Source organism: Hetaerina americana, unplaced genomic scaffold, assembly GCF_022747635.1.
Source record: "Hetaerina americana unplaced genomic scaffold, ioHetAmer1.1.p SCAF_1, whole genome shotgun sequence".
Classification (NCBI taxonomy): Eukaryota; Metazoa; Arthropoda; class Insecta; order Odonata; family Calopterygidae; genus Hetaerina; species Hetaerina americana.
In genome coordinates this window covers 91,257,535-91,272,461 of record NW_027286069.1, presented here as the reverse complement: position 1 = coordinate 91,272,461, position 14,927 = coordinate 91,257,535, and the positions used below count along the sequence as shown (strand labels likewise).

General features: G+C 40.1%; 1 protein-coding gene across 1 annotated transcript; it reads right to left on the bottom strand.

The window, feature by feature from the left end:
• Positions 1-453: 453 nt before the first annotated feature.
• LOC139691182 (cAMP and cAMP-inhibited cGMP 3',5'-cyclic phosphodiesterase 10A-like) lies at positions 454-10,404 on the bottom strand (the record flags this gene model as incomplete). Its single annotated transcript, XM_071588946.1, has 7 exons — positions 454-627; positions 751-862; positions 1,018-1,184; positions 6,472-6,627; positions 9,735-9,969; positions 10,058-10,176; positions 10,267-10,404. Coding segments are annotated over 7 exons (1,101 nt in total), but the record flags the coding sequence as incomplete, so codon positions are not given.
• Positions 10,405-14,927: the final 4,523 nt, after the last annotated feature.

The following is a 14,927-nucleotide window of genomic DNA, read 5'->3' as shown; positions in this document are numbered from 1 at the left end:
TTTCTGAGGGTATGGTCTTACAACAAACGTCCAAAGAGACCAGTGGTGGATCCGAGGGGTATCAAAATGGACTAGACCATTCGATAAGTCCAAGTAAATGTGAAGCTTGTAATGAAAATTTCGTACTCGAAATCATTGGCAGAAGTTGAGAGGAAACTAGGGAGAGCCGAAAGACCGTTTAGCGTTCTTAGCATTTGAAATAATTCTCATTTACCCTATTTCATTCCTTCATCGCAAGATTTATGATCCAAATAAATTCTGTAAAAATATTCTGTAACTTTCACAAAACAAAGGATGAAAATAAATGCAGTCTGTTTTCAACAAGTAAGATTCGTACCGGACTTAATTTGAGATTTCAATATTTTATAAAACCAATGTTCTACTTAAACTTATTTTCTCAGCGTCAATAGTTACGGGTGAACTCTCATAAAAAGTCTTATAAAATTAGAATACCTACAGGCATCCGTCATAAAGTGGCTCTGTGTTGGGAATAAGTGTCGTCAATAGACTGTAGCATGGAAGTACTATAGCGGAATAAAAATTGACCTCCTCCTCTGGCAGCCTTGAATGCAGATCTCGATCCATTATTCCAACCGGGCAGAGACCAAGCTCCTTTTCTTTATCCCCCTATTTTTTGAGATTCGATGAAAAGAAGACAAAATTAAGATCGTAACGATTTGTTGCTTGGCATAAAGTTTACCAAATTTGAGACCCTTCAACGCCTTGTAGTGTATACTGTTATCATCAAACCTGTAAATAATATTCCTCGCACAGCTTCTCAATTACTTCTTTCACGACTGAAAATGGTTTACAGTTTGACGACAGATCACATGCAGTCATCAAGATGCTTTTCATAAGTAACCTAAACATGAAAAAATACAATAAAAATATGCTGTTACAGGGCTGAATTTAAGTTTTCATATTAACCAAAAACATCAAATGACTGAGATATACTGCAAGAGTAGGTACGCGAAAGGTAATAGCGACATTGATTTTGACGGTAAAGGATCAAAACACCTGTTTTGTTTAACACTGAGCTGTGATGCATTCCGCTTCATGCTGTTCATAATGGTTCTCCTTCTCTCCAAGAAAACGGCTAAATCCGTCGCAATGATGTTATACTTAATCTCATCCATTAATCTCCCGTACTCGGCGGAGTTCAAGTGCTGGAACAGTCCCATTTCCTACCAAGAGAGGACAAAACGTGCGGTTGATATGTGGATTTTCCATAAAGAGAGCTCTTTCGTTCATAAAGAACTACGGTCGACATCCCCATTTGGGCATTGACAGTAATTTGATGGCAAACGTTGCAAAGCACGCAGTTACAATGGTAAAGAAATGAATTGAAACTATTGGTTGCACTGGAAAGAAAGACATCGGCAACCGGGGCGGTTCTCCATGGACCCATGACCCTTTATGGTATTGGAACTCTTACGTTACTTGTCGTGGCCTACTTAAACGCGATTTTAGTGTTTCATCTGGATCAAGGCTATCTAAAAGGGATCCGCTGGCTGCCGGTTTAGCTGGAGTATATTTACTGGTTCATTATTTTACACCATTCCTTAAGTCATTGGCAAGCCCTTCAAATTGATGTAAATATTTACAACGCGATATTTAATTAAATGACGAAATCATAGTGCAAACCTTAACCTAGAACTTGAAAAATCTAGCGCAGGCATTTGAGTATCCATCTGATTCGGTAGAAAGAAGATACTTTTTGACATACATGTAAGCGTGCATAATCCTCAGTGAAATGTAATTAACAAAGCAGGATATAATGCAACAGAGTAAAACAAGGTCATGACCCCAAGCAGTCATCGTGAACACATGGTATCATAAAACAAAACCAGAACTGAAAAGGACTTTTTTAATTGGTGACCAATTAATTTTGCTCTGCTCTTGGTTATCAAACGTAAGACTAATCGGGGTCTCTCGGCACGGAAATGATATTGCGATCGACCTTTGAATGAGAAAAATGACTACAATAGAACAAAAAAACGAGTTTCATTCAAAGTTATTTTAGCATTGCCCAACAAATCATTTCCCTCGATAAGATCTCGAATAGAAAGAAGTTTGATTAGTTCAGAAAGTGTGGTAGCATTTCTTCTGATACACGGGTCTTAAAATTATAAGCGAAATTTGCATAATGAATGTGATACGCAAGGGCACACCATGTAGCTCAGGTTCAGATTTGATAGGCATCGCTAACTATGTCTATGTTTGGTAAAATGTTTGGTCCAATGGTGTTGGGGTTCTACATTTTTTATACTTATGAGGGAGTAAACTTTTCGAGAATAACTTTGGATCAGCAGAAGAACTTGGAGGTGAGGGGAAGCAATCAGAGTGTTTTCTCACTATGTGAGACACATGGTCTAGGACTAAAGAATGCCAACAAGTTATATATCCGAGGAAACATAAAGTCAATCATGCCGAGTCGTAAGCTCAAGACTCTTGAAGCATGCCGATGCCAATGTCGGGCAGCAAACCTGCTTCTCAAAGCGCACTTGGTCCAGTTTCGCAAGCTTTCTTTCAAGCAGACTTTCAGGGCTGACCATAAATTTCAATAAAAATTCAACTACTCCACGAGGGAGCGTAAACAAAAGGATGGTTGAGGATTCTTCATACTCGTGCCACTAATAATTTCTCGTATTTTCAAGGAATTGCATACGCGATAATGCTCGTGAAACGAAAGAGAGCTGCAGTGAAAGCGTATTGGTCAATACAACTTTTCAAAGAACATTTTAAGAACAATGTGATTTAGTTGCCCGGTATTTGATTTTAAGGAAGATATTTTAAAAATGAAAGAAAAAATTAGCTTTATTAGTAAATATAAAATAGTCATAGCGAGCGACGTGGACGGTTGAAGTGACGGAGGCGTGCATTTCAGGGGTAGTGTTTTCCCACACAATAATTTATGCAAAGGAAAAGAATTGCCATTGAATTAACCAAATGTCAAATCTGTTGCTGATATTTGAAATCCTAGACATTCGATTTCATATTCTATTAATGTCATACATTAATCTTTTTAGTGATTACGTAATATATCGTATAATTAAGAGTAAAGCAATAATCGGAGAAAAATACAGCAATGACACCGCTTACTAGGATATAGCACAGGCCCTCTTTGACAATGGATTCCCCCTTTCTCGTCGTTAAGTCATGCTTTATAACGGCTACGGGTGACTTCAGCAAGGTGCATTGGAACCATATGAACAGCAATTAAAATCATCAGGGTCACTGCCGCTCAGGTAATGACATGCCGCCCGCTGTGTATCCGGTCCACTTTGAATTCGTCCACGTTAAGTAGCGCATAGCAGTCTGTTTTGCGGAAACTTCCAAAACACCACTTCATCCTTCTTTAAATTGGGATAGTCATTTATTTGTTGTGAAAACATTTTCTTATTTGATATAGTTACATGAAAAATAATCAACCTCTGATCAAAACTTTATAAATTTTCTGTGATTTACTTTACATACGTAATGATTTCCCACAAATATATCACAGCGACTTCACGGGACTTTTTAATATTACGGCCAGCTACTCCATATTGCGGTATTTTAGGCAATGGAAATAATTAATTGAAGCTACATTAATTTAATGAAACCAGACTATGGAACCCTTATTTTGACTGGTTTTCCGAACTTTTTCTTGTATTACCTTATAAACTTGGCACCGATGTACGATATCTGTTTTTCTTACCGGTAATTATTCGCCCATAACATATGGAACACGAAAAAATATTATTCAAAAGAAGTATCAGGTATAATGCACTTAACAAAACGGGTTAATGATATGCCATGAGTACGTAAGAATTGGATGAAGGAGCATTATTTTGTGGCTGATTCTTAAATGTCATAAAAGAGTTCAGTCTAATTCTAGGCATACGCATGTGTGTAAAGGAAGCAATACATTCGTCCGTATCGAAGTAAGGAAGAAGTGAAAGCCCTACTATACTGGGACATCGTACGAAATCGAGAAATGGAGACCTCAGGATCTAACCAGCCATCAATAAGCTTCCAAATTGTTGATTAGAAATGAGCTTTAAGTGCTAAATTATACCACTTCAAGGCCTTGCTAAAGGCACGCCAAGCATTCATATAAATTCAGAGGTCGCCCCCAATTTTTGTCTTCAGCCCCTTCCTTCAAACCAGACGTTTTGAATTATGGAAAAATATGCTTCTCATCACATTCAGTAAGGCTTACGTTTCGCCCGAAGGTGATTATAGCTAGTAATTGTCATTTTCGATTAGAATCAGCCATTAGCAGAGTGGTAAACACATGATTTGTTGCAAGAAATAATGAGCTCTACGGCCTCTCAATAAAGAAGAAAGGGGAAGAAAACTCCAATGGCCGTAAGGATTAGTTGCCAATCTCTCGTCAGACCAAATGTTGTGTTGGTGTGACGGGAATCACGTCAGGGACCAACCACAACCTCTCGACCAGAATACCCTCTGTGGTGGTTTACGGGAGATTAATCCGCGTCAGGGACCAACACACAGCCACACGCACACTATCCTGCCTGAAATCCTTCACGAGGCTGTGAGACCCTGTTAAAGAATTTCAGATGGAGATGGAATCCTTCACGAGGCTGTAGAGTAGACCCCGTTAAAGATTCCAGGATATTCTCAAGCACACACTCTGTGGCGGTTTACGGGAGATTAATCCGCGTCAGGGACCAACACACAGCCACACGCACACTATCCTGTCTGAAATCCTTCACGAGGCTGTGAGACCCTGTTAAAGAATTTCAGATGGAGATGGAATCCTTCACGAGGCTGTAGAGTAGACCCCGTTAAAGATTCCAGGATATTCTCAAGCACACACTCTGTGGCGGTTTACGGGAGATTAATCCGCGTCAGGGACCAACACACAGCCACACGCACACTATCCTGTCTGAAATCCTTCACGAGGCTGTGAGACCCTGTTAAAGAATTTCAGATGGAGATGGAATCCTTCACGAGGCTGTAGAGTAGACCCCGTTAAAGATTCCAGGATATTCTCAAGCACACACTCTGTGGATGGCACAGACCAAACACACACACAAGCACTCGAGAAACGCACACACACTCAAAAGGGCCCAACTTCTGGGAGAATCTGGACACAGGTAAAAAGCAACTAGGAAGTGCGTCGCACGTCCTAGTTGCTTTTTACCTGTGTCCAGATTCTCCCAGAAGTTGGGCCCTTTTGAGTGTGTGTGCGTTTCTCGAGTGCTTGTGTGTGTGTTTGGTCTGTGCCATCCACAGAGTGTGTGCTTGAGAATATCCTGGAATCTTTAACGGGGTCTACTCTACAGCCTCGTGAAGGATTCCATCTCCATCTGAAATTCTTTAACAGGGTCTCACAGCCTCGTGAAGGATTTCAGACAGGATAGTGTGCGTGTGGCTGTGTGTTGGTCCCTGACGCGGATTAATCTCCCGTAAACCGCCACAGAGTGTGTGCTTGAGAATATCCTGGAATCTTTAACGGGGTCTACTCTACAGCCTCGTGAAGGATTCCATCTCCATCTGAAATTCTTTAACAGGGTCTCACAGCCTCGTGAAGGATTTCAGACAGGATAGTGTGCGTGTGGCTGTGTGTTGGTCCCTGACGCGGATTAATCTCCCGTAAACCGCCACTGAGTGTGTGCTTGAGAATATCCTGGAATCTTTAACGGGGTCTACTCTACAGCCTCGTGAAGGATTCCATCTCCATCTGAAATTCTTTAACAGGGTCTCACAGCCTCGTGAAGGATTTCAGGCAGGATAGTGTGCGTGTGGCTGTGTGTTGGTCCCTGACGCGGATTAATCTCCCGTAAACCACCACAGAGGGTATTCTGGTCGAGAGGTTGTGGTTGGTCCCTGACGTGATTCCCGTCACACCAACACAACATTTGGTCTGACGAGAGATTGGCAACTAATCCTTACGGCCATTGGAGTTTTCTTCCCCTTTCTTCTTTACATGATTTGTTACTTATGAATCGCAGAACTGTTTTTTTGTGTAATCACCATGACAGAAGGGTTTTACTCAGTTTATTCTCATAATAACTGCCAAGGATTTTTGAGCATGAAGCATCAATGAAATGCTGTAAAGAACATAGTTAACAATCCATATTTTTTTCTTTACATACATTCCAGAATTCCCAGGTTTGTACTACCCTCGGTCATTCAGTCATAATTATTCGATCGATATTTCATTGGTGAATAGGGGAATTTTAATGCATTTAGTGCCATGCTCTCCTAATCTACTTGTAATTCATAGTGGTCTTATTCACACCTTCATAAATTATTGTTAGGGTAACATCAAAGGGTACGTCCTCGAAATTTCTAATTATAAGTTATCATTGATTAATAATTTATAGCTGAAAAGCCCCATCTAAGATAGCTCAAAGATAATTTCAGCCCCATGCTAACTACTTTGACGATACTGTCTTGAAAAATACCGTCGACCATAGCTTGTAATCATAGTAGACCTATGTAATACCTAGAACTTACCTGAATCAACTGTGCCGCTAAGTAATAATGGCGATTTTCGAGTTGAGATTTCTCGTAGAGTTTGGAAAGGGCATGATTAGTGGTCATCAGGAAAGAGTTGGTCATTCCAAGATGGTCCGAATCATGACAAATAGCTGATACCATAATCGCACTGACCTAATCATTGAAAGAGGAAACAGGAATGAATTTTTTCTAGGATTTCTATACATGCATTTACCGACTGGGTAAATCCGGCTGCACACTCATTGCTAACCTAAAGATCGAGAGTTCGAATATCGTTTTGGGAAAGAATACTGATTGACGTAAACTAAGACGATTAATTTTCATGGAAATTGGAATTCGAACATAAATGAAAATGTAGAGAGCTAAAACGTTTCTCAATAATACATTCATAATATTTAATCATTTGTCAAAAACGTATTTGCTATTCTTCGCGTACTAATCAACGCTGTTTATCGATTCAATAATTTTTGTACCAAGCTCTCTTCGAGAGAATCTCTTCCTTATCAAAATTGTGCCAACATGTTTTCCACCTCTTCATCTTTGAATAAAATTTCACCATATTTGTCCTGTATTGCATTGATTCTTACGTCGTGTTCATTTAAATGCCTTTTCTCCGTCATGTAGGTCTCTTAAATCACTTCAAGAACAATATTTTTTATACTTATAAGCAAAAATTAAAAAACCTCCTATAAATGATGAATAGTGTCAAAATAAAACCTTCTAAATCTAAATATATAAAATAAACTCTAATGTGGCCCAGGTTTCACTCCAGGTGCAGCATCATCAGGCACTGCTGATACCGGATGATGCTGCACCGTAGTGAAACCTGGGTCGCATTAAAGTTCATGTTATACATACATGTGGATTCACAAAGTTTTATTTTGGCATTAATCATCATGTAACAAGTCCAATAAGTTACGCCTGTAACCATTAATTTGCCCTATGCAAATTTACTGAGTTTTAAGCTATTCCTTTCTGTTGGCATATTCCAAATATAACTTTTTCGGTAATGATTTTTGCAAATTTTCCACTAATAAATACCTTATTTTGCCTGAACATTTCATTGACTTTTCTCCTCCTTTCTTCACTCTTACAAATCTCTACTTTTCAACCGTTTTTCCTGTTTTCCTTCGATGATAACGTTCCAATCGTCTAGGATGATTACATTTCCTTGATTTTATTTTTTATTGGTAACGTCCAAGACCTCATCTTCTACTATCTCATATTCGTGGTCCATCGTAGGTTTGCATGAATGTGCCACTGTGGTACCTTCAGATTTTGTTCATTATCACGGAAATACTAAATACCACTCACTTCTTTCTTCTTTCCTTCTCCACCCTCTTCCCCTCTCACCATACCCTCTGACGTGACCGTTCACTTCCATTAAAGCAACTTTCTTGCCTTCCTCTTTCCTTTCAAACCCCCTATTTTTTACTACTGATACTGAGAATATTTACTCTTTTTCCATGCTGAAGATTGTACAACGAAGGGCGAGGATTCGTAAAAAGTATTTAATTTCAGAGTGAAAATCTCAAGCATCTATTTTTCCGTCAGAAATGGGCTAAGCATGACAATATGATCACATATTACAGCACTCCTAAGAAAAACCCCTTCTCCCGCATTTCCCTCCATATATGAAGATTTGATTCTGAAACAACAGATCCAGAAGGTCTTTTTCGTGGGATCACTCCATTTTGCATATTCCATAGGTATATACGATTACAAAGTGAACTGAAGTTCCTGTAAATTTTGCTACACCTCAAGATTTACTTCCTCAGTCATCTCCTGGAGATCCGAATGGGGAACTAATTTACCTCCGAAATATTTTACTCTAGTGGGTTCCGTCACGGAAATGTTTGATCACAGTACGCTGAAAAGAGAATTCATCAGCTCCTGCTCCGATTAATAATGAGGTGGCTTACCGTTGCTTTTCACATGAGAGTTGAAGTAGCTGTAACCACGCTTATAGCTAAAGTTCCTGTTTCTGCACCTATTCGAGTGGTCTCCATCTTCACTCATTTGAAGAAGAAATACTTCCCTTTCCGTCGGGTGATCGGAAGCGTAATTGTACGCGGTTACCAGCCGCCACGCCACCACTGCACATTATGGCGTTTCACAGTACATATTTCCAAGGAGTCACACCCTAGGATTAAACGTATATACCTGCGAGTGCAGCTGCTTATTGCCCAGGATAACATTTTCATTGAGTGGACTCCCTTATCACACCTAACCCCTACAGCTTGAGGTCGAGTCACCATCTCAACCCGGTGAAGACACTCGAGAGGCTTTAAACATAGTTGCTGGAAACCACGAGTATGTAGCTGCAGAGCACGTATTGCAGGATATGAATTGATAATAATTACCGTTGGAAATATTTTGTGCCCAAACCTCCAAATTCCAAAGGAGGTAGATCTTTTTTGGGGGAATTAATAAAATAGAAAGAAAAAACAAATTTAAGTTTTAATAAAATCCGGCCAAATAATGTATTAAAAGAGATTACTCTTGGAATTATCAATTTTATACTATTGAGAGGGATGGCGAAGCCAGTCATCTCCACCTTAAATTATCTACGGCCCAAAACTAGTAATGAGCGGTTAAGGTTGACACTATCCCTACGAATCTAATTAAAAAATGACCACGGAAAAATTACAAACACACTGGATTTGTGACAGCACTATTGCATGTACATACGCGCAAAAGATTTGGTAATTTTTTAAACACTCTTCCAAAGTGAAAGAAATTATATCGCCTTTCTATTGTAATCAAAATTTCAAATTAAGATGACTCCCAGATATTTCTAAGGCACGTAACGTAAAACGCTTCCGAAATCGGTATATTTACGGTTTTAATTCCTCCCGAGCACCTCATTTACCTCATTTATGCACTCCTCCCATACGCCACCCACGAAAGGCTGGATGAGAGAGTTAGGTATACAAGTAAATGATTGAATATAAACCTTCAAAATATAAACCCTGAATTCCGTTCACTTTATAGCTTATAATTTAATGTTCGGCATAGTGACGCAAAAAATTTTGATTCATTGTTGGTTTCAAGCTTTACGCGGTATTTCGATGTCATCAATGCATGGTTTCACAAAAACACACACACAAATCTACGTGCCGAAGTCAAAAATGTATTGAATTATGAGCATGTCATATAATTATTACAACTCCGATTCTCTATAACCCAATGCTACTCTACCCCTGTACCTAGATGGAGAAAGTATATTTAGTGACTTTTATGAAAACATACTACTTAACCTCAATTTGGTCGAATAAGTTTGGATTCGTCTTAAGGATGATGTAGGCACAATGCGTGACCACCACGGCATGCTGAAAATTATGGTACGGTAGCCTGCGGTAGGAGTTGAGTACAGTCAGTACGAACTCAACGATGAGTGGATCATTGGCAGCCAATTGGGGATCCAGCGTGTCTTTCAGCATGTGAATAGTCAACAAGTGCATTTTATTATCATCCCAGGGAAACCACGCGAAACTGTGAAAAAAATGTGAGGCTGTAAAGCACTAACAAGAAAAGGACTCATCATTAAGCACTGTTAAATCGCTTATCGAGATTTACCTACCTAAAAAAATCTTTTGGTATTTGTAATTGTCGAAATGAGTCTAAAGTTTTCTCTATGGTGCTGCCATTTGGCTTCAAATTTAACATGAGCATTTTTTCCATTGCCGCGCTTTTGGAGTCCTGAACATTTGCATTCACAAATATAAAGCCGATTTTTAAGGAAAATTTAGCAACCAATAACCGTTTGGTGTAAAATTATAAAATACATACCATATCTTCTAAACTGGCTTTCTTGAAAATGTAATAACATATCACCGCGAGGCACTTCGCCCATATATCACAACTTATTTCGTCATTAGATGAAAAACAGGGTCCGTTCACTTTGTTCACAACAGTTAGAGCACCTAAGATAAATTATCTTAAGTTAGAAAAATAAGCCTTGTGAAAGATAGGTCCTTCAAACAGTTGAAAAAATACAAATTCTTCGACATTGGCACTGCCGAGGATGGAAGTTCTAGAAATACCGGGAATAAGGAGCCCAGAATAAAAGCTTCTAAGGGTACTGATTCATTTCGAATTCTCATACTCACTCTCATTTAGTCGGGTGAGATAATAGTTGAAACAGAAAAGTTCCTAGAGAGATAGAAGGTATATATAGATGAACTGTATGGTAAAGAACTTAGGCCAACAAGCTTACACATAGAAACAGACTATGATGTAGATGAAGATATCTTAGGTCTAGGCATGCTCGACCATGAAAGGGCATTAAGGGAGATGAAATCAAATAAGGCCGTGGGGATGGACAATATTCCTGCGGAACTGCTAAAAGCTTTGGGAAAATGTAGGAGGAAGAGGCTATATGGGCTGATCCGTAGTATTTATGAGGAAGGAATCTGGCCGGAAGACTTCGTGAGATCAGTTTTAGTTCCTATTCCGAAAAAGGTAAAGGCTACATTTTGTGAGGACTACAGGACGATAAGTTTCATATCTCACGCAGCTTAAGTTGTTCTCAGGATCATAAACAAAAGGATAGAGAGTAGGGCAAATGATTACTTAGGGGATAATCAGTTTGGCTTTAGGAAGGGGAAAAGCAGTATGCCATGGCAGTATTGAGATCACTAATCGAGAGGAATATAGATTACAATCAGGACGTATTTGCCTGTTTCGTAAATTTCGAAAAGGCGTTTGATAGAGTGTATCGGGAAAAGCGAATGAGTATATTGCAGAAAATAGGAATAGATTGGAGGGATAGGAGACTTATCCGCAACCTGTACATGACTGCTCAGGTGCGAGTGGGGGAACGGAGAGTCCGGATGGGCAGTGTTAGGAAGAGGTGTAAAACAGGGTTGTCCATTATCACCGGTGCTGTTCAACGCATATGTGGAGGAAATGATTAAAGAGGCATGGGAAGAACTGAAGTTAGGAATAAAAGTTGGCGTGAATGCGTAAAATGAGTCAGGTTTGCTGATGACCAAGTTCCAGTTTTCAGTAAGCCAAGGGGTTGCAAACATTGCCAAGTGAATCGAAAATTCAGTGCGATAGATATGGGATGAGAATTAATGAAACAAAGGTTATGCGGTTTCCCTGAAGGAGAACGGCTAAGCTGAACATTAAAATAGGAGGGCAAAAATTAGAGCAGGTGGAACAGTTTACGTATCTCGGAAGTGTTTTGGACCAAAATGATCAAAGTAGTGGGGACGTAAGGAGAAGAATTGCGCTAGGCAAAGAGGCTTTCACGAGGAGGAGGGAGTCGATGAAAGGGACGTTGAGTAAGGATGTGAGCAAAAGACTAGTCAAAACTTTGATATGAGCGTAGTAATGTACGGCGCGGAAACGTGGTCATTGAAGCAGGAGGATATAAGTAGATTGGCGGCTTTTGAAAAGTGGGCGTGAAGAAGAATGGAGAAGGTAAAATGGGCCGAAAGGAAAACAAACAAGGAAGTGCAAGGCATTGTGGGCGAGGAGAGAGAATTGTTGGGAGAATTAATGAGGAGGCAGGAAAAATGGTTGAAAAGCATATCGATCGTCAGTGGGGTGTTGAAGACGGTAATAGGGGGGAAAATGTTAGGCTAATGAAAAAAGGGCAAGAAAAGGGTGATGGACATGATGAAGGGGGGAAGGAAGTACACAGACATATATAAATAAAGGTATATTATGCGGTTTTATAGGGGAGAAGGGCTAAGCTTAACATTAAAATTGGAGAGCAAAAACTGGGGCAGGTGCAACAGCTTACGTATCTTGGAAGTGTTTTGGACCAAAATGTTTCGAAGTAGTATGGATGTACGGAGAAGAATTGCACTAGTCGAAGGGGCTTTCACAAGGAGGAGGGATTTGATGACAGGGACGTTGAGAGCGGATGTTAAGAAAATACTCGCGAAAACTTTGATATGGAGTGTAGATGTGCACGGGGCAGAAATATGGTAATTGAAGCAGGATAATAGAAGTATATTGGAGTATTTTGAAATCTGGGTGCGAAGAATGATGGAGAAGGAAAAATGGACCGAAAGGCAAACAAATGAGGAATTGCTAGGTAAGGCGGGCGAGGAGAGGGAATTGTTGGGAGAAATAATAAGGAGGCAGGAAAAATGGATGAATGGCGTATTAATCGGCAGTGCGATGTTAAAGGCTGTGATAGAGGGGAGAATGTTAGGCAAACGAGGAAGTAGTAGTTGTAGTTTTTAGGGGAGACGACCGACAGCTAAGTTCATTTGCGCCATTAGTGATGGATGGGAAAGGAAGGGTAGAGAGAAACCCAACGTCGGAGTTAGCCTACTCTTAATGAACGGCGCCAAGGGGTCAGCAGCTTAACATCCCATCCGACGTACGGTTTACTCACTTAAAGTGCTCTCCACATAGCAGAATATCTGTCGCCTTCAGGATTCGAACCCGGGCCCTCAGGGTGGCCCGGCACGCTAGCCTCCGCACCAACCCGATCCCTCCAAATGAGGAAGGGGCAGGAATAGGATAGGGATTTTAGATGGGATGAATGGAGGAAGGAGGTTCACATAGATGAAGAAGGACCTCTTGTAGGGCAGGATGTTGGATTGTATTTTGTTAGGGGTGACAAAATATTTATTTGGTACCTTAACTGGTATTTGGTATCTTAACTGGTAGATTACCTAATAATAGTATGTGTATGTGTGTGTTGTTTGTGTGCGCGTGCGTGGTGACGTGGCAACCCAGGTGTAGAGCGTTGGGCTATTGCCCGGAGGGTCCGCGTTCGATTCCCAGGCATGCCTCTTTGGGCACCAGAATTTCCTGGAAAACCATAGGCGGCACAGGGAATGGATCTGGCCCCCCACCCTGATGTTTACATTTCACACACCGTTGTGATTAGCATTGGGTGAACTCCAACATCACCTACCAAACCGACCTTCGGGTTTATTACTTTATTTATGGTAATTATGTATTTATATTTATTTATCTTTTAAAAATCTGTCCATGATTTCTATTTAAGGTGATGGAATAATATGTTTTAATCGGAAAGGATTACCTCTGACAGTGTCTTCAGTTGATACAGGATAGGTAAGTAAAGAGTTGGTTGCCATGCCGTTGTAAAAGTTTGAAATTTTGACGAGGGCACTATCCTGAAAAGGGTATCGTAAGTTGATAACTTTTCCGTCTTTCACTGCGCTCCACATTGGGTTTAATTCTCTTGTAAACCTATGGGAAAATATGTAAGCAGACATAGAAATATGGTCAGCTCTCAAGTGAAACTATCTCTAGCAGTAGACAATTAAAAAAGCAAGTAAAATCATTCTGAACTATTAAAGTTGGAAAATAAAGTATGGCAATAAAAATGAACGCATTGCAATATATTTCCTCGATCGCCACGATAGGGGCCGTGATATTATTATTAATCAATGGGCACCGCGTTACGATAAACATAACTGGAGGGCATTTACATTGAACAAGGATATTCTTTACACTCCACGATTCTAACAATTTGGGCACCCTAAACAATATGTAGACCATTGTGAAAAGATTCAAGATTGGCATCACGTACTCTGTAAGACAAATTCATGTCGTATGTGCGATATTCCTCTCGACACGTACGCACGACTCAACACGCTCAGATAAGATGGAGATATTTAACTTGATCACGCACAGTTTCATGAGTTATTATCATATAAAACCGGGGAAATTTTCAATTAAAAATGCAGGCATTCATTCAACGCTGAGCGAAGAGGCATTTAAATTCGTTTCTTTTAAATGGGCTTAGAAGTTGTTAAATAAATAGTTATTTATCTATGGTCATCCAGATGTCAAGATGAGTGATTTCCTTAATTCTCTGATAACGAAATTCCACTGGCTTTTCAATTTGGAGATTTGTCACCTAACACTGGTACCTACGAGGGTCATCCGGAAAGTAGTACCCGTTCGTGAAATAAAGACACAAAAGTAAATATTAACAAACATAAAAAATTTTATTTGAAAGAGGATACTTTAAACTACTTCTCAACATAATCTCCAAGCAAATTAAGGCATTTGTCATAACGTGTGACAAGTTTCTGTATTCCTGCTGCATAGTCCTTCGCCGCCAGCTCATTGAGATACGCGAGGGACCCATCTTGCACAAATTTTTGCATAATGCAGATGGTGTTTAACAATTTCATGAACAATTGTTCGAGAAACATTGGGAAAATGCTCACAGATGTCATCAATTGTGACGCGCCGATCGTTCCTCACGAATTCGTCAACTGAGCTCACCAGTTGGTCTGTAATGACAGACGGTCTCTCCGAACGCTCATCGTCGTGTGTGTTCCCCCTCCCCATGTTGAAGTTGTGACACCACCGCCGAACAGACGACTCGTCCATTACATTGTCTCCATACACCTCCTTTAATTGGCGATGAATATCACATGGGCGAACGTTTCTTGCATTGAGGAATTTAATCACTGCCCTCACTTCACAACTGGCGGCGTTCTCAA